The sequence below is a fragment of the Idiotropiscis lumnitzeri genome, chromosome 16, assembly GCF_059441095.1.
Source record: "Idiotropiscis lumnitzeri isolate Australia: NSW breed Sydney's pygmy pipehorse chromosome 16, RoL_Ilum_1.0, whole genome shotgun sequence".
Taxonomy (NCBI): domain Eukaryota; kingdom Metazoa; phylum Chordata; class Actinopteri; order Syngnathiformes; family Syngnathidae; genus Idiotropiscis; species Idiotropiscis lumnitzeri.
The window spans coordinates 15,925,509-15,950,740 of record NC_142406.1 but is presented as its reverse complement, the minus strand read 5'-3'; the positions used below and the strand labels follow the sequence as shown (position 1 = coordinate 15,950,740).

The 25,232-nt window shown below is 51.4% G+C and overlaps 1 protein-coding gene across 2 annotated transcripts in view; it reads left to right on the top strand.

Moving 5' to 3' along the window:
- Positions 1 to 25,232, top strand: part of grin2da (glutamate receptor, ionotropic, N-methyl D-aspartate 2D, a) — a 40,485-nt gene that overhangs the window by 2,227 nt on the left and 13,026 nt on the right. For both annotated transcript variants that reach the window (XM_088318781.1, XM_088318782.1), the window contains exons 4-14: positions 1,177 to 1,251; positions 1,381 to 1,919; positions 11,831 to 12,450; positions 13,355 to 13,492; positions 13,948 to 14,214; positions 16,505 to 16,692; positions 17,278 to 17,418; positions 20,991 to 21,105; positions 21,923 to 22,128; positions 23,499 to 23,667; positions 23,825 to 23,978. In XM_088318781.1, coding sequence (XP_088174907.1) covers positions 11,968 to 12,450; positions 13,355 to 13,492; positions 13,948 to 14,214; positions 16,505 to 16,692; positions 17,278 to 17,418; positions 20,991 to 21,105; positions 21,923 to 22,128; positions 23,499 to 23,667; positions 23,825 to 23,978 — 1,861 coding nt within the window. In that variant the 5' untranslated portion in view covers positions 1,177 to 1,251; positions 1,381 to 1,919; positions 11,831 to 11,967. The remainder of the gene's footprint in view (positions 1 to 1,176; positions 1,252 to 1,380; positions 1,920 to 11,830; positions 12,451 to 13,354; positions 13,493 to 13,947; positions 14,215 to 16,504; positions 16,693 to 17,277; positions 17,419 to 20,990; positions 21,106 to 21,922; positions 22,129 to 23,498; positions 23,668 to 23,824; positions 23,979 to 25,232) is intronic.

Genomic DNA, 25,232 nt, shown 5'->3' with positions numbered 1-25,232 from the left:
ACGGCTTTCATGTTATCACGAAAAAAAAAATATTCTTGGAATTGCTTCGTGCAGGCTTTTTTTTTTTTCCTGTTATTTAGTCATCAGCAGCAAAACATGAGTTCCCCAAAACACGGGTTTCTCACCAACAAGCAGAGAAAAACAGATTTTTATTTATTTTTTTGGTCCAAAATGTCCAGTGGAACAAAAGTGTGTCTATTTTTTTTGTTTCTCCAAATATCTGTGTGAACTCGCACAATGAAGCTTCGCAAGCTCCCGCTTTGGGGCTCCCGCCGAGCACAAAAGAAGCGCCCCGACCCGGCCCGACCCGTCTCGTCTTGGCGGCTCGCTAATGGATGCGCGCAGCAACGCATTCTCGCTGTTTTCCGCGGACGCATGGAGCGTTGCACATTATTTGTTGGTCGTTATCGCGACCCGGCGAGGCGGCGGCGGCAAAAGTGGCGGGATGAGGAACATTAAGCGCGGGGTGGAAATGAAAAGAAGGCAAATAATGGCGCTGGCATGAGCACCTTCCGTACTTTGCCGCCATTATGGCCGCTCGCGCTCGCTTCGCCACGGACGGACGCACGCGGGAAACGAGCAGAAAACGTGCAAATGGGACGTTGATGCCGTTGGCTCGCACGCGTTGTGATGTCACATCAGATTGACTGATGTGAAGTCGGGATTAGGGTTTCAAATTTGACCTTGGCTTTTGAGCCTGGGGTAGGGTGCAAAAGTAGGGTTTTAAACCCAGATCAGGAATTCAAGGAGGAATTGTGGCTTTGGAATATCTGGTCGGCGATTCAAAGTTGAGTTTGGAGTTGAAAGTCGGGTTTGAGAGGTGCGAGCAAAATGCCGCTTCCAGTGTTCCCTCTGGTGGCCAACGAAGGAAGTGCAGTCATGAAGTCATGACGTATTTCACTTTTGGGTTTCAAGCCTTTTTTCGAGTTTTCCAGCGCGGTTTTCAATGTTTCCAAACATTGCGGTTGGAGTTTAAAAACGTAGGTCGAGAAAGAAAGTGAAATGTTTTCGCTCATTTTCATTCATTTTTTTTTTTTAGTGCGACTCTTGCAACTTTGCTTTGTTTGTTTGTTACGGCAACGGCGAGTCAACGACAAGCAAGATTTGTTTGATGTCTATTTTTAGACGCGGCTCCGACACCTGACCGACTGTCTTTTCTATTTTTGTTTATGTCAGCAGGAGGACCAACGGCGGGAAGACGATGACGACGACGACGATGATGATGATGAAGATGATGACCCAGCCCAAATGGTAAGCATCTTTTGAAACGTATCACTTTTTTGAAACTCTTCTTTAAAGCTCCAAGTCGAATTTGAAACATCCTTGCTCGGGTGAAGTTTCATATTTGGATTTGAAAGCAGATTGGTTGCGTTTCCCCAGCCCGTCGAAAAGATGAAAGTGCGCCTTGGAATTCTTGACTTTGGGCAGCGTCGGCACGCGAGAGGACGAGAGCTGCGGCGACGGGGCAGCAAAGGACGCGGCGGCGGCGGCGGCGACCGGGACGACTTGGTTTGCATTCAACACGTGTCGCGGACGAGCGGCAAGGGGAGGGGCCGAGGCGGTGAGGGAGCGCAGCGGAGAGCCGTTGCTAGGCGACGTGGGTACATACTGAATGTTAAGCCGAGCAGCATTGAGGCGGGCGGGCGCTTGGGCGAGCCGCAAACACACGCGCAGGCGGCACGGCAGCAACAGCAGCAACATGTAGCCCCGCCACTCGAGACGACGCCAGACCACCGGACCTCATCTTCCTCTCGGGGGGCGTGTGGACATAATGCGTGCAACATGACGCGTGGGGAGCGCCACTTCGCCTTCCCGCCGCGGGCATAACGAGGAAAGGATGTCCGGCGGAGAGATGACGGATGGTTGGAATGAGAGAGCAGCGCCAGAAGGAGGACAAGAACAAGAGCCTCACGCGCACTGTGAGTACACGCACACACACACACACGTCACCTGACGCCGGCTTTGCCCTTCACACACACACACACACACACACTCCGTGCTTAAATGCATCTTTGACCCTGCTGTCATTGATGCGTGTGCGTGTGTGTGCTGCCAAGTTCCAGAGGTGTAACTCACTCACGTGGGACATTTGTCAAAACGCGCACACGCACGGACGCGTAGGTGCACGTACATGCGCGTACACATTTGCGCGGACGTACAAATGAGCACACACACACACACACACACACACACACTTGAACATGCAGACACATGCATACGCACGCACGCACCTTATCGTAGCTGTTGCGCATATGTGCGACACTGCTGCCTCCTTCCTGCATCCTGCAGTGGGGTCTCAGCCCCCCCCCCCCCCCCTTCATGGCCCCCCTCCCAAGCCAAGCTAACCCCCAAAAGCTTTGGGGCACATATCACACATCATAGCAGCGTGCACACTCGAGCAGCTGGTGCACACTTGCACTGGCAAAAAAAATGCCCGCACACAACAAAACAACACATTGCACTCCATCTTCATCATCGTCATCGTCATCTTCATCTTCATCATGATGCTGCAGATTCTCCCGAGGCGCATTCAACAGTTCACTCGCACGCTAACCCGTTGACTTGTTGCCGTTTCAATTTCCATCTCGTCTTGCGTCTTGACGGGCTCCATTTTGTCGCTCACTTTGGCGCGGCACAGTGGTTAGCCGTTAGCCGTTAGCATGTCCGCCTGACGCCTTCTCCGGTTTTCCGCGTTGTGGGAGAGTTGGTGTGTTCGCCTCATTAAAGAGGGAGAAAAGAATTGTTCAGAGGTGTGACTGGACATGGGAATGCGCGTTTGTCGTTATGTGATTTTTCACTTCATGCACCCTGTGATTGAATGGCGACCAGTCAATTTGATTGATCGGTTTCCAGTTGAGTGTCTGTGATCGGTTGGTCACCATTCCGTCGTTTGGCTTTATGCGCTCTGACTTTGACTGGCGACCAGTCCTTTTTCGTCTGTGTCCCGAGATGGCCGGCGACCAGTCCCGGGTGTACGCAAAGTCAGCTGTGATGGCGCTGCGGCTACCCAACCGTCCTAATGACGGCTTGACGTCGTCGGGTCGTCTCCCGTCCTTCGCCGCCGGGCGCTTGACGGGTCAAGATGGCCGCCTGCAAGCGAGCTACCCGAAAGGACTTCCCGCAGGAAGTTGTGGTGACATAACACAAGAAGTAGAATAGGACAGGTCGCACTTGTGGTGTCAAAAGATGACAGGAAGTTTTGGTGACGCGAGACAGGAAGTCGAACAGGAAGTAGCGGTCATGTGTAAAGCAGGAAGTGGTGTCGGGTCACGTGACAGGAAGTCGTAAATGCATTTGAAAGCCCGTGGAGTCTCCGATTGTTTTCATTCACGCATGCATGTGTGCGCACGTACGTGCACGGCGTGACTTCATTGATGACACAATTTGGAAGATTTCCCAGCGACGTTTGTTTGCTTTTCCTGTTTCCTTTCGATTAATCGGATCTCGACGTGTGCCGTGAGAAATCAGAATTCGCAGCTCATTTGTCAACGTTGACGTGATGGCGCATTTTGATGACTCATCATCAAGGCGGGCGCTTGCTCCCCCGTTTAGTTTGGCGAACGAACATCACTTGAATTGTTTTCTTGCACCAAACATCGATTTTTTTTTTTTTTCCTTTCCTTGCTCTCGCAATTACCGCGGCGCTCCACGCGATCGCGTTGTCGTTCTTCCTCCTCCATCTTTCTTCTCGTCTGTCGTTCCAATGCTGAACTTGTTTGACTTTTCTCCCCCCTCACCTGCTGTCCTTTGTAATCGTTCACTCGAGCAATCCTCTTTTTTTTTGCTCCTCCAGCTGCAATCTCCTCCTCGCCGCACCGCTTCCTTCGCCAGCCCTTCATCTTCCTCTCCTCCTCCAGCTGCAATCTCTTCCTCACTCCTCCTTCCTCGCGCTCGTTCGGCTCATCGATTCCTTTCCCTTCCTTCTTCCCTTCCTTCCTTCCGCTTAATCCCGTCTCTTCATCTTCCTCTCCTTCCCTTTCCTAATCCCTTCTTCTTCTTTTTTTTCTCCGTCTTTCTCACCCGATCATCCCTCGCTTCCCTCCCCTCTTCTTTTTTTCGTGTCCTTCCCTCACCCCCTCATCCCTTCATCTTCCTCCCTTCCTCCATCCCTTCATTTTTCCTCCTCCCCCCCACCCCTGCCCCGTTATCGTTGTGCACCATCAGCCTTTGTGAATGGATGCCTGTGCATGAAGAGATGAATGAGCACCGACGTGCACGCGCACGTGCACGCCCCCTTATCTGATGTGGGCCGGCGCCAGCGGCGGCGAGGAAAGGAAGCGTCCTAAAGTGTAGGTTGAGGAGTGATGGGAGCGAGCCCGGACAGGAAATGAAGGCGCTTGAATGAGCGGGAGGAGAAAAGTGATGAAAACGCCCGAGAAAATAAAAACACTCCTCACAAATGCTTCCGACGTGTTTCAAACGTGCTAAATTAATATTTATAAAAGTTTTCATTAAGTTTAATTTCAATCTCAAATGAGAAAAGCAAAAATAGTCCGTTCGCTTAATGCTAACGTCGAACAAGAAACGCCATAGACGGGCGAATTCATGGAATGTTGTCACTTTTCAACCAGAAAGTCGTGTGACTCGAACGAATTGGTTGTCGGATCCAAACGTTTTTTGAGTCTGCCTTTCAGTCGGGAAAGGTTTTCGGCTCTCCTGCGCCGTGAACACTTTCAGCGCCGCGCCAAAATGGATGGATGCTAAACGCTAATTGAGTTGAGGAGAGCATCTCGGCAGGCACACTTTTCATTTTGTGCTTCTTGGAAACGAGTAACAGGAAAAAAAAGAAAAAAAATGTCTCTGCCGGTTCCCAGGGCTGCTGCCATGGCGACGCTTATTCGCGAGACTGACGGCTTCTCGGATCAGAACAGCCCGGTATGTTGTTATTACACACCCAAGAGCATCGTCACTACATGCTGCTTCACCTTGTTTGGTTCTGAAAAGTCTCGATGAGCCTGAGCGGGAGTCGCCGGATGGGTCTTTGATTCTCGAGGCTTTCTCGGATGCTAATGAGCCCGTTTAGGTGGCTTAAAAAGTTCCGATCAAGGTCCCGGTGAGGATTTTGTTCTTCCTCTCCCGGTTCCGTCCTCTTCCTCCTTTCACTCACTCAAATGCTGGGCTTGCGCTCGGCGCCTGCTGAGTCTCTCGGCGCCGTCGGGCGAAGGAAGGGTTTCTCCTCCGGAGAATCTGATGTCGTCAATTAGGCGGCCCCGCAGTCCTCACCCGGGCCCCGCGGGAGAACCGGGCCGGGAATTCTTTCTACTGACTGAAGACACGGCGAGCGCGCTCGGGGGCGAAAGCAAACGGCGGAATGTCAATGTTCAAATGAGCACGCCGCGACCAATCAAAGGCCCCGCTCCTCGTTAGCGCTCAGCATTGGCCCGGAAAGTCGAGAAGTAATATGACGTCCTGGCGTGCCGGGCGGGATAATCGGATCGTTTGACCCGTCTGCAAAACATTTCCTGTTTCTCATCAGAAATGTTCAAACTGGTCGCCGTCGTCCATCTTGCGATGCCGATGTTCACGTTTTCCCCCCGAGTGGGCCGCTCGTCCTCGTCCTTGCGAGTCAAACGACCTTGCAAGTCGGTCGTCAAGTGTGCCGAGCGGGTCCGAGTCGGGCCTCAGATCATCGCGCGCGTGCGTTAAATAATTCACGGCAGAGCTGCCGGGCGACTCGGCTTGGAAATTGCAGGACGGATGTTTGCTTTCAGTATTCAGTCGCCGCCTCGTCCTGTTGTGAAATTCTTCTTTTCTTTCTTTCTTACCTTTTTTTAAATTCCCTTTTTTTTTCTTGTCTTGCAATCATGTTGCTTGCGTCTCATTTCACCGGAAAGCCGTCCTCCGCTTTCTCCACTTAAGTAGAAAATGCTGCTTGGCTAGCTAGTTAGCGTGAACACGAAGGAGCGAGATGAAGAAGATGAAATAAATGAATATTGTTATTTTTAAACAAATTTAAAATGGTGAAATAATCCCAAAAATCATAAATCGTTTTAAAATCAGAGCTCTACATTTTTTTGTTTTTTTTGGGGGGTGTAACTTGGCCACGCCTCCTCCATGTTCTCTCATCGTGTTTAGCATCACGTACTAATTGCGTGCTAATTGCCTGATCTCGCTTGGGTCGTCAAGCAGACGGCGCCGTTGTTGGTATTCTTAGCGCACAACTTGAATTCTATTTCTGACAGAAGCCAGTAAAAGCTTGGCAAAGTTTTGACACTTTGCAATTTTTTTTTTTCAAGTGTTTTGTCGATGAGTTCACGTCTGCCAATGACTGGCGGCCCGGTCGCAGGCCGACGCTTCGTGCCGGCCGGGAGGGAATTGGACCCGATTGAACGCAAGCGCTTTGCTCGTTTCCGCGGCCGGCTAATTACGAGGCGCCTTTTGTTTGCGGCTTGTTTTTCCCGCCCGATGAGCCTGCGGGCGGCGTTGTCAAACGGCCCGGCGGCTGCCATTTTGACGCGTCCCCGAGGGGAGCGAGGGCTTGCTGGCGGTGAGATCAGGCTGGGCTCGTCTTCTGACGCCACTTGAAAGGCTCGTTTGTTGTTCGCCCTCCGCGACCGTGTCGTTTTAGTCATCGCCAGGCAGCGTTGCCGCCAACATGGCCGCCCTTCGCATCCTGCCGACGTCAATTCTTGTTATCGTCGTTGCTCTTTTGGTCGTTGTTGGCGTTTTGTTTTTAATTGTTGTTCCTCTCGTTATCTGTAATTTTACGATTGTCACTCTGATTATTCTCGTCACGACGTCAGCGAAGTTCAGAGCCGGGCACTTGACCCTTTTCTGCCGGTCAGTCCCTCGCCGTCCGGCCGCGATCTCAGTACGGTGCCGGCCTCGACCCTGCGGCCTTATTCCTAAAAATCGTCGGCCTCGGACCTCGTTCTGCAGTTCTGGCGCTGTCGTTGTTGTCGGCGCCGGTCCAGTTGAAAGCAAAAGGCGTGATTTCTTTGTGACGTACGACCTGGCAGAAGCGCACAGAACATCGCTTAGCGATTGCCTCAGCAAAGCTGACCTCTTCGCCGCGTTCTAATTGGCAGGAGACATCTGTGCGAGCGCCCAACAGATGGCGGCCCGCCTCCTTTTTCCTGCCGTTAACGGCGCCGTCCAACCGTTTTAGCTGACAATGGCGATAGCGAAGCCCCCTCCTCCTCCTCCGTCACCCCAGCCTCATGTAACGACTTCCCTTTTGGCGTGTTCAAGCCGCCGGCTGCTCCCCTCCGGTGAGTGGCAGCCTGGCGGGCGAGCTGACAGCGGCACCGACAGCGACGCTGAGCGATCAATCTTTTTTTTCTCCCGCCGTTCCCCGGCAGCAACAAGCTGCTGCGGCAGCGCCGACGAGGCGTCGACGTGTCCGCCGGCTTTGCGCGCCGACCTCCCCGCCGCAGGTGCAAACCCGACGTGGCGGCGCTAGCGTGACTCACAAATTGAATTTGAGCGACCGAGACGGCAACTTTCAAATCCATCGTCCTCGTTACAATCGACGGGAAGGCCATGAATGCTTTTCAGCCCCCGGAAAAGCCACACAATTGATTTATTTTTTGATCAAGCCGTCAATCGTTTTAAATATTTAATCAAGATGAATGACTTCGATACCCGTCGATGGCAGTGATTGAGTTAATCATGAAACTCGCAAGTGGAACAGGCGCAAACGCAGGTGGCGTTGTCAAGCTAGCGAGCGCTAACGTTCGCCACGTTGATGACTGGACGCGGCGCTTGGCGTCAAGCCGCCTCGCCATTACGCAGCTGCCGACACGGCGTACAAATGGCCGCTGCCTCTCGCGCCCGCTCGCCATCGACCCGCCTTCTCCTCGCTCGTCGATAATGAGCCAGCTCACAATTTAAAAGCGCGTGCGGCAGCCATTTGGACCGCTGACAAAAAAAAAAAAGGGGGAATAACACGGCGAAATGGGGAATAGCCAGGAAGAAATTTTCAGAACAATACAAATAAGAATAGAAATAATTTGAAAGAGGAATAAGAGAAACATTTCCTTCCAACATGATTGCAGCAAAAGAGGAATAAAAAATGATCAAAGTGGAATAGTAATTTGCTCAACGCTCATAATCCATTGATGAGCGATTATCATGACCATGAAAGAGGAATAAAAAGGCCACAAAGAGGAACAATATGATGAAATAAAAGAGGAATAGTTAGCACTTAAAAATGATGACGACGCTGCGGAATAGTTCGTTGCACCTCTGCCAGAGTTGAATCATGTTTGCCTGGAGGAGAGAATTTTATTCCACAATTGGAATGCTCATCATCATCAACTGCAGTGAGGTCTGAGAAAAGAGGAATAAGAAGCTGGACACGGCAGAATAAATTGTTGATTAAACGGGAACAATTAAAGTGACGAGATGGTCAGAGAGGAATAAAAAAAAGAATTTCTTTATTTTTTTGTTTGTCAACAATGTGCAAGAACACTTTGGATTGTCGCTCCAGGCAAACGTCTGCCGTTCTTGTTGCCGAATTCTCACGGCGGCTTCCATGAAAACAACAAAAAGCAAAAAAAAAAAAGGGGACAAAGGCAGGAAATCGGGATCCGGGGAATATCACGTGAGAAAAGGGGAACAACAAATAGGAATAATGAGATCATAAAACAGGAAATGAATTCGCCGAAAAGGATCCAATCGATTCCGAGAAATTTGCTCGACGTGTTTCCCGCCAACGCGTGTCCACAATCAAAGCGGGCGAGCGACGCCGATTTTTATTTATTTATTTTTTTTTTTGCGATGGAGCGTTAAAAACCAGATTGGAGGATGAAGAGGCTCGAAAAGCGAGCGGCGAATTTCTGAGGTGCGAGATGATGTGCCGTCGAGCCGCGGGAGGTCACGCTGGCTTAAAGAAGTCAAGCGCCTCATCACGGCCTCGTGCGCGCTCGTGCGCGTGCACGTGCTTGTCAGTCCTTCTCCCACTCGCTGTCAGGACGCCTGAAAGCGTCTGAAAGGATCTCATTAGCGGCCAGCAATCAAACGCCGCCCGCAGTGAGCGACTGTTAATTACCACGGAGACCGCCGACCTTTTAATTTTCTCAAATTTTTGCTTTCTTTTTCGTGGATGCAAGTCCCGCTTGACTTTCTTGCCGCCTGCGTCGCCACGGGTCACGTCTGACCACCTGCGCTGCTCCATGCACAATTTGGAAACATTGTTTTCATATTTGCCAGTGCAGAGTTGCGCGTGTGTGTGTGTGTGTGTGTGTGTGTGTGTGCTCGTATTACTATCCTTCTTGAGACCAGGTTGTGCTCCATCCTTGAACCGCACACGTTACATCTTTCAAAGGACACACACACACACACACGCGCATATATCCAATCCATGTGTAAAACGCCATAGACGGGCAAACGGAAATTGCCACAATCAATGAAAAGTAAGCAACAACGTATGCAAGCAAATTGACAGAATCACAGAAAGTGTTTCCGGTCGTCGAGCCGTCACCCAAGTGTGATGTCATCGCCGCGGAATCGTCGGATTTCACCCGAAACGTTTTCGAGTTGCGCCGGATCAGCGGCGACGCGATGCGTTGATGATCCGTTTGACGGCGCCGTCGATGCGAACGAGTTGATATTCGGCCGCGGCCGGTCAAACTTTTGCCGCCTTCCTCGTCCTCGTGGTCCCGTCGAGCGGCCGCCGTGGCAAGCGAGCAGCGAAGCGATTTGAATAATTAAGAAGCTGAAGTGATTGAAGATGATAAAAGTCGAAGAGATTTACGCTGGCTTTATTCTCGCCGTCTCTCTTTTTTTTTTTTTTCTCTCTCCATCTCGGTTTGACTTCCCCCTTCGGGCTCTCACGAATTTTTCTCCAGCGGAGTTGCCCGCCTTTTCCTGAGCCGAGGCGCATATTTGACAGAAGAACAATTTTGCTTTAATGGGACACGAGCACAGATCATTATTATTATTATTCCTGTTGTGATTTAGACTCCGCCCACACGGGAACACGCTTCAGCAGCTTTTTATTTTTTATTTTATTTTTTTATTTTTTCTGCATTTCATCCACACGGAGCGGTAGTGAAATCCTTTTTTTTTTTTTTTTTAAAGCAAGACTGACATTTAATATTAATAAAAGCGAAACCAAAATAAATGATTTTGGGTCACACACGACAAAAATGTTCCGCGATAAGCTCGCACGTGTGCGCGTGATCGCTTCGAATCGAACGCGGCGAACAATCGCAGCCACGCATCGACCGTGGAAAGTAACGCGTCGAATCCTCGGAAGCGTTGCCGTCGACTCGCCCAACGAGAGCAAAAAAAAAGAATAAAAAGCGTCGAACGATGAACGATGGAAAGCGACAGCGCGCAACATTGCCGCCGTAAATCCTGAAAATCACGTCAAGCTGTTTGGTCCTTCCAATAATTCCCGAAACGATTGCCGCCCGACTCGCTCCATATTTTCACCGACGAAGTCCAAACGGGAACGAATTACAAGCCGGCTTTTCTTCCGCAATGATCTCACGCTCGCGCGTATATTTCACGTCTGCAAAATCAAGTCGTGCGAGCGTGCACGTAATGATGACCAGACTCACGCCGCCGCTTTCCACGCGCTTCACGTGCTCTTTTCGCTTTCTGTGGTTTGCTGATGCAAGCGCACGTGCGGCGTGTTTTTCATGACGTCGGAGCGCCGCAGATTTATGGGCTCGCCTCCGTTGGGCCCGCGCCGTGAATCAGCTCGGCTCGTAATGAATTGTGATGGCCCACAGGAGGCGAGGAAGAGGAGAAGGAGGCGGAGCTACACGCTGAAGATGGAGGATGTGCCGTTTTGCCATTTAATGACATTTAAAGGAACTCACATTTGCGGGCGGGCGAGCGAGCGGTGAAATATTTTTCCTCTCGTTCAGGCCAAATTGTTTTTTTTCGTGTGTGTGTGTGTCATAGATTTACCGAGGCTCCTTAAACGCCGACGCGGCGCTACACTAATGAACGCTTTGTAAAGGACTGCATGGCGGCCGGGAAAAAGTATTACCCACAATGCTGTGCTGCTGCTGCTGATGCATTACAGCTGCTCGTGGCCCTCGGATGAACGTTTGATGTCTTTTTGGGGAAATGCACATTTCCGCGTCGCATCAACCCGTCGTTTGTGCTTCAAAATTCGAGAGCTTTAGTGCGGCAGACTCGTCAACTTGCTCAGTTGAAGTTTACGCCCCAAGAATTCGCCATCTCGACAGCATGTCATGAGCGCATACGTTCTTTATCCTCGGCAAAAACAATGAGCTAGCCAAAAAAAAACATTTCATTCTTGGCATTCTGTTTAATCGCTTTACGTTCGACTTTTCTGCATGACTTGCATGCGTGGCATATTTTTATTCGATTGATTTTGCCCCTGAAGCACAATTGTACAAATGCAGCAGAGTTGAAAGAAGTACATCTTGTACCTAATGAAGCGCAGTGCAGAACACAAAAATGTTTTTGCAGGCAAAACAATCTGGCTCAATTATTTTCTTTTCTGACAAAAAAAAGAAAAAAAAAGTGTTTTCTTGCGGCACGCCGCCGCGCTAATCCCACGTTAACTTCCCAGCGTGAAACGTGATGGCGACGGCGTGAGACTTGCCAGAGAGAGAACAAAGTGGCATGGAAAACATAATTGGACCTAATGAATACGCAGGGGGCGCAACAAAGTGATCCAAATGGATCCTGCCCTGCTCTACATCCACAACTCCCACGCACACACTCGCGCGGCGAAGAATGGAGAAGGGTTAGTCAGTCATTGCAGTTACACTCCAGACCACCAGGGGGTGGCAGCCTGCCGCTCAAGCTTTGTTGAAATAGTTGTTGGCTTGCTTATTGTCACTTAAATAAACATCGGACCGGTTGCTCGCCAGTGACAGAACATGTGCGTTTGTCCCCGCAGGGTCTCGTCGGCTCAGTGGGTGAAAGCCGGTGAGTGGCAGCAAAGTACGCCCCCCCCCCCCCACCCAACGAGAAGGAGCGCCAGGTCTCGCCCGCCACAGCCGCGCAGCCGGCGCCCTCCGGCCCCGCCCGTCCCCCATGGCGGCGCCGCGGCCGGCCTCTCGCCTCTCGCTGCTGCTGGCCGTCCTGGCCTGCACGGGGCCCGCGCGGCCCTCGCCCCCCCTGCTGCTGCGGCCCCGGGAGAGAGAGAGGGACTCGGGTGGCGTCAGCATCGCCGTGGTGCACTCTGGATCCTCCCTGCTCCCGCAGGCAGCGGCGGCGGCGGGGGCCGGAGAGTCGGGGCCCGGTCTCGGGAGTGGCCCGGGCGGTGGCGGCGGCGGCGGACAAAGGGGCGTGACGGACACGGCCTCCCTGGCGGGTGTGGCGGCAGCAGCGGCGGCGGCGGCCTCGGCGCCGTTTGCGGCTTCCTTTGCGTCGACGTCGTCGGTGTCGTTGCTCGTCGGGGAGATTGTGATGACGCCGTCCGGGCAGGCCACCGTCATCTACCTGAAGGTCAACGAGAGCAGCCCAGGGAGCCTCCTGCTGCAGCTGTGCGAGCTGCTCGCCACCACGCCGCTGCAGGTACCAACGTCGCCGTCGCCACCAACATGCGCTTTTAACCGCCGGTCGGAGAACGGCACAAACGCTGACTCGAAAAAGTCTGCACACTTCTTTATAAAATTTTTGGAATTAAACAACAGAGGGGGGTGTGCACACTTTTGCAACCTGTGTGAGCTACTATTTTAGTCTTAGTATTTGTTCCTGGATACTTCCCGCCACTACCGCATTTGTGCCAGCACACGCCAGCGAGGCTCACCGGGTGCCGCGATGACTAAAAAAAAATGTCTCCAGCCGCCCGGAGTCACCGTCCGTCCTCGTCGTACGTTTCCACGCGTGTGTGATCCTCGCCACAAAGCTTTTCACGCCGCGTTTGTTATTAAATCAGATCTCATTTGCATGTCGCCTTTGCCGCTCATTTGCATATCAAGTGCTCTCCAGCGAGCACCGAGCTGTCAGCGTCGCTTAGCATCAATTTACACAGCTGGAATGTGCGCGCGGGGTGAACGCGCGCACGCGTAGCGCTTCTCCCTCGCGCAAACGGCAAACTTTATTTTCTTCACTTTGTCCTTCAGTGTTTTACAAGGCATCTTTAAGGACACAAATTGAGTGGTACTTACACGTATTTCAGGAAACAGACTTTGCCCTTGGAATATCGGATTAGCTTAATGCTAACAAACAATGAAAAGACGCAAGCTAATGAATGGCATCGAGCTTTTAAGAGAGATTTTTTTAACACGAACAGTTGCAGACGTTTTTATTCATTGTATAGGACTTCTCATAATACTGCAGTTTGTCACTTTAGTAGTTGTGAAAGTCTTCTTTTTTTCTGTCTGCATGAATGAATAATACTGCCCCCCGGTGGCAAAGTCGTGCACAGCTGAAGGCGCCGCAATGAATTTTCCCATTTACATTTTTTTTTTTGCAGGGTTTAGTGTTTGAGGAGGAGAGGCCGCCGCCCCCAAACCGCGCCCCGCTGGCCCCCATGCTGGAGTTCATCTCGGCCCAGACCGGCGTTCCCGTGGTGGCGGTGGGCGGAGGGGCCAGCCTGGGACGAGAGCCGCAGGTACAAAGTTAGCCTGCCTGCCGTCTTCCCGTCCAACATTTCCATGTCAATCTGTGGGTGAATAAAACATGAGAGGAGGAAATGAAGTCTGGAGGTCTGCTTTAAGAAAAGCACAACGGAAGGTCATCAGCGTCGTCATTTATGGAATACAAGACGAGAGAAAATGACGGCGTATGTGTTGCGGTGACGGGCAAGTGTCTCCAGTAGTTGATGGTGGACAAGAAACATCTATAAAGCCTACGCTTTTGTGGCAAATGAGGGGGTGTGCGCACTTTTGCAACCTGTCGCGAGTTGCTCCAAAATATAATTTTCCATTTGGCAATCTCGTGTATCCCAATAGATATTTTTTTTCCCACAAATTAATACGAATAGTCTGTCAAATATTTTTTTTCCCCACAAATGAATGTGGGTCGAATCCTAATTTGTTCATTGGTTGTAAAATGTGTGGCCGGCAGGAGAGCGGCTCCATCTACCTGCAGTTCACGTGCTCGACGGCGCTGCAGCTGGAGGTGATCTTCGAGGTGCTGGAGGAGTACGACTGGACGTCCTTCTCGGTGGTCACCACGCGCCACCACGGCTACGAGGACTTCCTGGACATGGTGGACGGCATGACTGACGGCTCCTTCATCGGCTGGGAGAGGAAAAGCGTGGTGGTTCTCAACGTCACCGACGACCCCGGCGGCGCCCGCACCAAACGCGTGCTCAAGGACAACGAGGCGCAGGTGAGAATGGTTCATTTCGAAAAAAAAAATCTAATTTGTTTTTAGTCATTAATCTGGAGCGATTTCTGGCAAGAGATGGAAGTTCACACTCGACCGTGTCTAATACATCATGCATCTGTGCGGCGTTTGGCCGAGGCAGCAGATATCCTTCTGTACACAGTTTATAAAAAAAAAAAATGCATTTAATTTGGACTTCCTGCTTCCTGGGGGTGATCAATGAATCTTTATTTTATTAAAGCCTCATCATTCTCTTGCTAATAAGTTCTTTAATTGGCTTCCAGCAGAGGTGATCCACCGCGGTGGTCGCGCTGTAAAAAGAAATTTAGCGAGCTCCAACAAACTCGCTTTTCCCAATGCGGGCTGGAACAAATTCGAACCAGAATGTTTTTTGAGGCTTTTTATTATTATTATGATTAAAAAAACAAAACCGTTCTCTCTGTGACGCGTGTGCACTCAAGGCAGACAACGAGGCGCTCTAAAGCAGCCACGACCGTCATCGTACGCTTTTTTTTTTTTTTTTTTTTGCCTTCTCTCTGTGATGTGCCCACACTCGGGGCCAACGGTGGTGCGTTCTAACTCGCTGAGGGGAGGGTCTTCATGACGCTTTCAGGTGCCGCGTTTATCTCGGCGTCATTCGTCATCGAAGATGCAGACGCGATGCACTTCTCAAGGCATCAAGGACACTTTTGCATCACGGGAGAAGCAACGTGAGCTGCGTTCATTCACAATTTTTGGATTTTTTTATTTTTTTTTTTAGATTTCCTCCAGCCAGGCCTCGTGAGACTCGTCGAGCTCGGCTGAAAGCGAGCGGCGGGCGGCTCAAGTCGCTCTTCGTGCGACGGAACAGCCGCTCGCAAGCTGTTGGATTAGAAAGACGCTTGTATAATGAAGTCCGCTTGCCCCCCCCCGAGACCCTCATTTGCATATCGTCAGTGGACGAACGCGCAGTGGCAACACTTGCATTAGGCCGAGCGAAGAATATCTAACATCAAAACGCCACGACCGACTCGCCATAAAAGGAAGAAATGTGGCGATGAAATGAAAGGCGGGACGATGAGTGGATGAAAATGATGAATGGACGGATGACGAGGAGGGCGAAAGAAATGAATAACGAACGAAGCAATCATCGGCGTCATCCTCGTGGCGTTCATTAGTTTTCCCGCTCTTCTTTTTAATCTGACGTTTAATTGTTGCCTTGAATAATTCATGACGTTGGCCGGCGTGTTTCTGCAGCCGCGAATGAATCAAGATGATAAAGTGCGCCACGTGCAAATATGTACACACCCTCGTCGTGCGAAATAACGACTTTCTGGTCCGCTACTTGCGTATTTTATCGAACGTCGTTACGTCGTTATGTTGCAACATGTTTGAGGACTACTTTTTATGGACCGGGCTGAGCGGTCGACTATCCCGGACTCCATAAACCCGCCCCGCCTCTGAATCCCCATCGAGCTGCCTGCGCAAATGAAGATGCTAGCAAAATGAAAAATGCTCCGAGACGGATCCCTGCGGGACGCCACCGTTGAGTTTAGACCCGTACAACATTTCACATCTCTCTCGCTTTTGATATTTATGCGTGATATATTTTCTTTTACAGTAAGAAATGTAGAATCACTCCCAATTTTAATGTGAGCCCGGTGCATCGCAAAATTTTTTTTTTTTACATTCTATCGAACGAAGCCTGAAAGCCGCGCGGTTCTTTCATGTGACAAGTCGCTGTGTTGGATTCAAATCTCCGCGGCGTCGTTTGATTTGGTTGCAAGTGACCCCCGAATGTGGCGCGATGCTTTCAAGTGTCGCCGTATTTCAAACGAGTCTCTCCGGTGTCATTTCAGTTATTAGCAAGTGGCACCTGAATGTAACGCGGTGCTTTCAAGTGTCAGCGAAAGAAAGCGCTCATTTTTCAGCCATGGAACTTGAATGCAGCGCCACGCTCGATCTCGTTTCCCCGCGAGGGTAACCCGAAAGCAGCGTGGTGCTCTCGTTTTTGAAACGAGTCTCTCCGGTGCCAGCTCTGTTCTCGCTGGTACGTGAATGCAGCACGGTGCGTTCGGGTGTCACTGTAAATGAAACCATTTTCTCCATTATCATTTCATTTTGTGGAGGAACTCGAACGCAGCGTGACGCTTTTGACTGTCTCCACTTGAAAAACTCTCATTTCCCAATCTGCCCTGTGTCACCTGAATGCACCGTGATGCTTTCAGGTGTCACTGTACATCCAACAGGTTTTTCCGGCAACTTTTCCATTTATGACGAGCGTTTTCACACGTCTTCCGTTTGTGTGCCGCAGGTACGGCTGCTGTACTGCTCCCTGGAGGAGGCGGAGCTTGTGTTCCGTGCTGCCTGGGCATCGGGTCAGGCGGGCCCCAGTCACATGTGGTTCGCCGTGGGCCCGGCGCTGTCCGGCTTGGGTCTGGAGGGGCTGCCCAAGGCCTTGTTCGCCATCCGGCCTCAGGGATGGAGGGACGAGCCTCGCAGGTACTGCACTCCTATTTTTTTTTTTTTTTTTTAAATCTTCATTTCCAAATGTGCTCGCCCATCTGTTTTCAAATATTTTTAAAATGTAAATTTAAACGGGGCCCTTGAGCACAAAACAAAACGCGCGGTGTTGGTCTTGGTGGAAGCGGCGAGCGTTGTTTACCGCGACCTTCGTGTGGCTGGCGTGCCTTGAAAAATACATGAGTGAGAAATAAACGCGAAAAGATTTCCAAGCGGGACACACTTTTTGTCCCCGTGGCGTTGCGAGCGAGCGAGCGAGTGGCCGTCCGATGTGTTCGTTGTCGCGTGACCACCGTTCGACTTGAACGTGCTCTCATTTGAACGGGAGGCGGCAGGTGACACATTCAAAAGTCGACAAAATACAAGTAAACATTTGCCAGTCATTTAAAGGTTTCTAATTGCCTACGTCAAAGCACTATTTTTGCCGGAATGAAACTCCCCAACTCTCTTGAACGTACTTCCTGAACACCAAACGACCGCAGCGCGACGTCAACGCGCGACTTTTGTCTCGGCGTACCATCCGCATCGCCGGTCCTCTTCATGTGTCTCTGTCGCCCCCTTCAGGCGCATCGCCAAGGGCGTGTCGGTGCTGACCCACGGCGCCATGGCGCTGCGGCGAGACCAGGGCGGCGCCGGCCGGGCTCACTACACGGGAAACTGCCAGAGCGACGGCAACCACACGCAGCGAGTGGCCGACAGAATCAGGTGAGCGGCCGCAAAATCGGCGATGCTCGTCCGAACGGTGTTTTTCCATTTTTTTCGCAGATTTCAACGAGTGCACTTTTGTTCAAATGTTCTGACTTGTGAGGACAAAGAGTGACTTAGTACATACAAATGGTGTACTCAATCAGGAGGATACTAGTGCGTCATTCTAGATGGACCTGGTCGTGTTACTAGTGCAGCTCTGTAAGGTTGACAGCGACCCTCAGGTAGTGAGGACAAAGGTGCAAGCGGGAAAGAGCAGCGGAGCCGGCGCAAATGATGCGGGCGGACACACAAGGAAGAAACGGGCAGGAAGGGGAGCGCTGCCTCACTGCAAATACCCCTACTCCTACTAGTAATCGTCCAAGTACGAGTACAAAACTACCATGAGGAGTGGTCGCAGGTCCTGGGTAGTAGAAGTACAAGTTGATTGTCGCCAGCAGACGCCGCGTGCGGAATGCGGCCTTCTGCCCCTAGTGGCGGCTTCCGTCACACTCCGAGACGTCGTGGCAAGCGAACAAGAGCCACATGCCGCTTCACCGAGCGACCACATGAAAGATCACATGACACGCAGTCATGTCGCCTAGCAACCAGCGACTCGGTCACGCGTGTGTCGCAAGGAAGGAGGGGGGCGGGGTCGCTTGTTTCTGTGAGTTTTGAAGTTATCGTCATGGTGACGCATGAAGATTTGCATTCGGGAGCGCACACAAGGATTGTGTGACACGTTATTGTTGTCATGCTACGCTTTTGTATACTTTCAAAACAATCCCGTCAACATCCTCGAGTCGTGCTTCTGTGTTTTTTTTTTTGGTTCATCCCCCTTCATAATCCGCCTCCTGCCAGTTTCATTCCGGATGCTTCCATCTCACCAATTTCTTCCTCACCTCCCGCAAACCCCCCGGCCGGCGTGTTGCCGTGGCAACCCGCCCCGCTCGTGCTCACGCTGGATATGAAGCTGGTTTATTTACAAGCGCAATAAGAAGCGCACGCGGCGCACGCGTGAAACAGGCGAAGGAGGGACGATTAGCGATGGACCACATCGAATGTTCCCGGCGCACTAATTGGACGTAGGCGAGCGCGAGTCACACATGGCCAAGTCGTACATATGTTCTTTGCCGATCTGTGTCCCGGCGTTGCCCGACGACCACGTATGCTTTCTCGCCAAGTTGTGAATCGCGCCTCGCCAGTCCGCCTCGAATCAATCAAGTCATGTGACTAAAATGGCGCACCTGCGCTATTTGCCTCCATTAGCGCCAACGAGACTCGCAAGTGTCGTCCGGGGAGCATCTGCCAGCTTTTCACAACAACGCCAACAGACGGAGGGACGGATGCGTCCGGGCTCCTGACAGCTGGCCACTTAGCATGCGGCTAACGCGGCGCCCCCTGGGGGCGGCCGGTGAGCGGCGGCGCGCGGCACCTGCGGCGCAAACATCCAAAAAGTTGTTTGTTTTCCCGTCAGCCGGCTGTGCAGCATTCATGGATTGTTTGGTTGTTGTTTGGTCGCTTGTTGATTTGGCGGGCCGAAGGGATGCTCTTTTGTCATTGGACGATGAGGTGACCCGTCCTTTTCTACGTCTCCCGGTGTTCTGACTTTGGCGTGTTTGTCCTGCAGTTGGCTGTCAACCGAGTCTTTCGTTCAAAATCAATTCCATCCACACCGGTCAGGAATTCCAAGAAAAAGTTGACGGAGCTCCAGTTATCGTTCACATCGTCTCCTAAAATGAGCCTGCCGATCAGCCCTCGGTCCCGTCCTCCCTCCTTCCTCGTCTTCCTGCCTGAGCCCATCCACGCATACAATTCCCCAATTGACATGCAAAAGCACGAATCGCATGCGGCCGCAGAGACGTGCGGCAGGAAGGATGGATGGAGCGTGCAGCAGGTAGAGGGCGGGGGCAGGTGGGCTGCTTGATTTAATAAGCTTGGATGAAAAACGAGCGACAAGAAGAAGTAGAAAAGTGGAGGCCGCGTGAAAAATGGCCATGGAGAAAAACAGAGAGTGATGGACGCGGAGGACGTTTGTTTGGGACATCAAAAACTAATATTGTGGTCAAGATAAGATAAGATAAGATGAGACCATCCTGAACTGATTCCCAGAGGGAGAAATTGTGGTGAATGTTGTCGCCGATCCAAATAATTCAAATTCTCCAGAATTTGTGACTTCAAACCAAAAGGCCGACCAGAATCTTTATTTTTTATTTGATTTTTTTTTCCTCCCAAACGAGTCCCTTTTTCGTCAGCAGCAGTTGCATGCCCCTTAAGAAAATGCCCAAAAAGATTTTCCCAGGAATTTCTTTTGATTTGTGAGCGTGTTTCGTCGATGCCGCGCTGACCATCACGACGCTGCGAGGGCGCCCAGTGAAAGAAGCACGGCACGACAAAAGCTCCCACTGCGAATGGGGCCGAGGACAAAACGCGCCGCCGGGAAACTGAAAGAAAGAAAAGCAAAAGGCTGCAAAATGAGTTTTATTGAACGCCAGCAAAGCATTTAGTCAACAAAAGCGACGCTTGTGAAGAAGACGGCGCGCATCATCAAGTCGCTGCCGTCACGTGACTCGCTAATCGGAGTGCCGCATTGACTGGGCCAGAAAGCGCCGCATTCATGCTGCTCAATTTGCCAAGCTCGCCGCAGGATTGTTTCGGATCCACATTGTTGGAGACCCTCAAAAAAAAAAAGTCATGCTAATTACGCACAAAGTCTCTGGCTGCCTTTTCTTCCGTTCATGGGTGGCCGCGGACGTCTCTCGTGTTCGCCACTTGCCAAAAAAACGTGACGGCACCAAGTTGAAGACGCGACAGATGTGAGCAAAACGAGCCGACGCCTTCGTGAGTGGCGAGGGACGGCGTTTTGTCTCCTCGGTGATCTGCTTTGACGTGATTAGCAAAGATGATTACAATTATTTTCTTTTTTGACCTTGTCGATTCATGACGATGGCGTCCAGTCCCTTCAATTAGGCCTCACACGGCTGACTGGTCGCAGCAGGCCCTCGGAAGTCGTGTTTCGCCTCTAACGGCCAATCGTGCGCATCCAGATGCAAACGGCGGCTCGGCGGGTCACCAACGCCATTCCTCGTTGTGGGAAAGTATTATCAGCTGCTCATGGCGCTCTTCTGTCTCGTCGCGTTCCAAAAAGTTAAACACTCCCACATGTCGCGTTCCTTCTCGTCAGCTTTTCCTTTTTGGCTGTTTTTAATTAGCGACATCGCTTGCCGGCTTCGGTCGCTCTCGTCTCGCGTCGCGTCGATGCGCCAACATCAATCTCGCACGCTTGCATCGATTTCAGCGCTGGAGTGCGCGTGAGTGACCGATGACACGTTCGGCTCTCGAGTGCCTTTTTTTTGTCACGCGTTCGAGCGCCGTTCCAGCTGGAAAGCAAAACATTTTGCATCCCCATTTCATTTTTTTTTTTTTTGTGTAGTGTGACTGGTTAGCACGTCCGCCTCACCGTCCTGAGGTCGCGGGTTCGGCCTTCCTGTGTGGACTTTGCATGTTCTCCCCGTGCCTGCGTGGCTTTTCTCCGGGTACTCCGGCGTTTTCTTGGTCCACTCTCTAAGAAATGTCATTTTGTTTGTCTTCAGGTACTTCACCAACATCTCCATCGGGGGGCGGGACTACTCGTTCAACAACGACGGCTACCTGTCCAACCCACTGCTGGACGTGATCTCGTACAACAACGGGCGCGGCTGGGAGGAGGTCAGTGGCGTTTTTCGTGCTTGGTTGATGCTAAATTGATTGATTTGCTATTTGAGCGAGCTTGTTGGGTAAATGTTTGATTTACTGGTTGAATGATGAGTTTATTGACGGCTTTGGCTGTTTTAGAGCGCGGCATCGGCGACCCGGTCAGAGCGAGCGGAAGCGCCGCTGATGTGATTTTTGGCAGCGGCGCTCGTTTTTTTTCCCCGTCGCTTTCCATTTGCGTCGCCAGCTGAACTTAAACGATGAAACGTGAACGTCGTAAAAGCGCGAAAGTCATAAAAGTGCGAAAGTCATAAAAGTGCGGCCGACTCGGTCGAGGAAATGTTCGGGCCGATCCAAAATTAATTTGACGGCTGAGCAAAAAAAGAAAAAAAAAAAAAGGTCGTTTATTTTTACCTCCTTTGTTTTCCCGTCAGCTTTTTCTTTTTTTCTGTCCTCTTCATCGTCTTTTCGCGCATCCACTCCATGGTTGTCATTATCGTCATCATCATTCTAATCATCATCATCCTCTTCACTTGATTGTATAATATTTGCTCCTTTTTTTTTTTCAACCTCTCATCAACTTTTTGTTCGGCACATGAAAGTGTTGCTCTCGTGTGCGACACACTTTCAAGACTGATACGATGAAGAATGAGGATGAGGAGCTTCGATTTACAACACTTAATACGGAATAATGAATCAAAAGTGATTCACGAATATTAAGAAGCGAATAATATATTATAGAAAAAGAAACATCCGTTAATAATATTTGTGATGAACTCGTTAAAAGTCGAGTGGCGGTGTGGCTGACGTGCTTGGCGTGTTTGCGTGTCAGGTGGGCTGGTGGGAGAACGGCCACCTGCGACTGCGCTACCACCCGTGGTCGCGCTACGGCTCCTTCCTCAAGCCGCTGGACGACGCCCAGCACCTGCGAGTGGTCACGCTGGAGGAGCGGCCGTTTGTCATCGTGGAGCCCGCCGACCCCGGGACCAGCTCCTGCATCCGCGACTCGGTGCCGTGCCGCATGCCTCTCAACACCAGGTAGGTGCGGTTTACACTTGTAGTACCACGTTGGGCCACAGTGCAGGGGGGGGGCAGCGCTGAGCTGGAAGAGATGCGGGCAACAATTTTTGCGTTAGTGCTCTGCCTTTTCCTTCTCTTTTGCTCGCTCCTCTGCCTCCTCATTCTTTTCGTCTCTCCTTTTCCTCCTCTCCCTCTTCCTCCGCTCCTCCTCCTGCTCCCCCCTCAGCCTCTCTTTCCTCTTCCTCCTCCTCATTCACCTTTTCCTCATTTTCATCCTACACTCCCCTCCCCTAACTTTCTCCTTTTCCTCCTCCTCCTCCTTCCTCTTCCCGACCCTCACCCTCCTCTTCCCGCTCTTGCCTGACCGGCATAACAAATAATGCCTTACCAGGATAAATAGAGGTAAAAAAAAATATGTATATGTAACGTCCTTCGTGGGATGGCAGCTAACGGTTCCCACTAGCCTGATTCGAGCTCATCAGAGTAAAGTGCACGTGCCGAAACACAAAAAAAAAAATAAATCGATGGCGTCCTCCCCGCCCGCCCGCCGTATGCACTGAAAACCTCATAGAATGTTTTTGCAAATGGCAGATAATGAATATGTAAAGCGAGTTTTCTCTTCATAGAACAACCCGCCGGAGGATTGAAAGTCACTGGTTAATAATCACTGGAGCTCACAACCACCGTGCACGTGTGTGTGTGTGTGTGTGTGTGTCCGTGTGAGATAAGCTACCTACTGGCAGCGTACGACCTGGCTGGCCAATGGCAGATAGCAAGTCTGTCCTCCATCAATTTGATTGGCCAAGAGAGAATACTGCTGTACTTTTTAATTTACCTGTCTCTACCCCGCACACACACGCACACACACGTACGCACGCACACACATCATGTCGTGTTTCTTTTATTGTGCGAGCTTTTATTTGCCGCCGTGGTCTTTTTCAAGGTCGCCTTCAAGGTCCGCGTTTTGGTCCAAGTCGAGTTGGAGTCGAGGCTCGCTGATTGGTTGCGATGTTGCTAGGCGACAGGACAGACACGTCGACGCCTCCGGACGGACACGCAACACTTGAAGGACTTTGATGCCTCGTGCGTGCCGTCCAGCAGTCGTGTGAGCGACTTGCAACCAAGTCTCAATTCGCTCATCGCCTCCTGTCCCATTCTCGACGGTTGTGACAGAAGCGGCATTAAAACAGGCCAAAAAATATATATTTTTTTTTACAGCAGGGAAGAAGAAAATATCTTTTTATATTTTTCCAGTCTCTGAAGGTTTTATTCACTGTTTATGTCTCCCGCTCTGACAATGCGAGATGTATCGAATTCTCCCGAACGCCGATCTTCGGGGGAGGCTTTTTTTCTTTTTTAAACTTTTTAAAAATGTGTTTGTCTTGCAGCCTGTTGGTGGAAGGCGCGTCTCCCATGAAGCATTGCTGCAAAGGCTTCTGCATCGACGTCCTCAAGCGGCTGGCCAAGATCGTGGGCTTCACCTACGACCTCTACCTGGTCACCAACGGACGCCACGGCAAGAACATCGACGGCGAGTGGAACGGCATGGTGGGCGAGGTCGGTTCTAGATCGCACGTGCGCGCGTGCGTGCGTGTGCATGTGAGTGTATGGATGGATACACAAAATGTTCATGGCGGTGTCGCACTTCCCGTTGGCCAAAAGCCACTTCCCGTTCCCCGGCCCGCTCTCTAAGCGCCACTTCCTGTTTCCGCAGGTGGTGTCCAACAGGGCTGACATGGCCATCGGTTCGCTCACCATCAACGAGGAGCGATCGGAGGTTGTGGAGTTTTCCGTGCCCTTTGTGGAGACGGGCATCAGCGTCATGGTTTCCCGTAGCAACGGCACCGTGTCGCCGTCCGCCTTTCTCGGTGCGTTCCTCTGACCACTCCACGTGATGTTTTGGCGGCACGGTGTATTGATGGGTGAGGCGGGACGGGAGGCGACGGGCGTGGGGGCGTGGTGGTGTGAGGTGGCGCCGATGTGGGGGTGAGCATTTGGGTCAACAGCTGGCACGTCAGGTGACGCCAGATGAGTCAAGGGCGGCTTTTGGCCGGCGCGGGTGACGTCACAGGTGATGTGAGGCGACTGGTGGCGGGAAATGTGTGATGACGTCCAGTAGGTGGCATCCGGAGCAGCGCGTGTGACTTGCAAGGTCGCTAAGACGAGCGCAATTCGGGCTGACGTGAGGTGACCGAGGTGGTTTCTTACAATGGATGACGTGCAGCTTCGTTGGCCAAGGAAGCCGACTTCAAGTCTGTTTGATATTATCCAGATGTGCGCTTGACGCGGGTACGCTGGCGTCACGTGACGTTCACCTTCAGCCACAGGCGACGCGGCGTCCTCCCGACTGCCGCAGTGCACCCTCAAAGAATGCAGACGACGCCGTGTGGCTTCACGGCAGAGAAGTGCGAAGAAGTAAAACTCCCAGTGACGCCTCGGCCAACGAGTCAAACGTTATTGTACCGGCGCCTCCGCGAGCAGCCATCAGTCCGCTCGTTAAGGCCGTCAGCCCTCGGTGGCGTCTCGATGTTCACGTTGACTTGATTTTTATGGCCGCGCCATTTGGTTATTAGAAGAATTACCGAAGGGCTCGACGCCGATAACTTTTGGTCTCGTCCGACAACTTTGCACGCTGCAGGTGACGTGGGGGGCACACGGGTGAGGGGTGCGATAATGCAACCTGCAGAGGGGCGGAGCCTACCAAGGAGTACAGCTCAGCTGGACTCAATCCGAGCGTGATGTCATTTAAAAGGAAAGGTCATCACGCCGTTCTCCAAAAGATCAAATGTCTTGTTATACTCTTGAAGAGAAAAAAAAGGCTTGAATTCACCTCATGTTAGATCATGAACATCATTTTATTTTTTTTTAATAAATGATGACATTATGATGTCAATGGAAAAAAGAAATCACTTTGCGTCGGTGTAAACAAAACTTCAACCTTCACCACTAATGAGTCATTTTACGAGGCGTGTGTTCATAAATAAATGACGGTACGAAATCAAGCCAGGTAAATATTTACAAGTCACCTCCCAGACGGCAAGCGTCTCCGTCAACCTTTTCGTCTTAATGCGAGAACGTCAATCGAGTGCGACGACTCAGAAGCTTTTTAGGACTTCACCTCC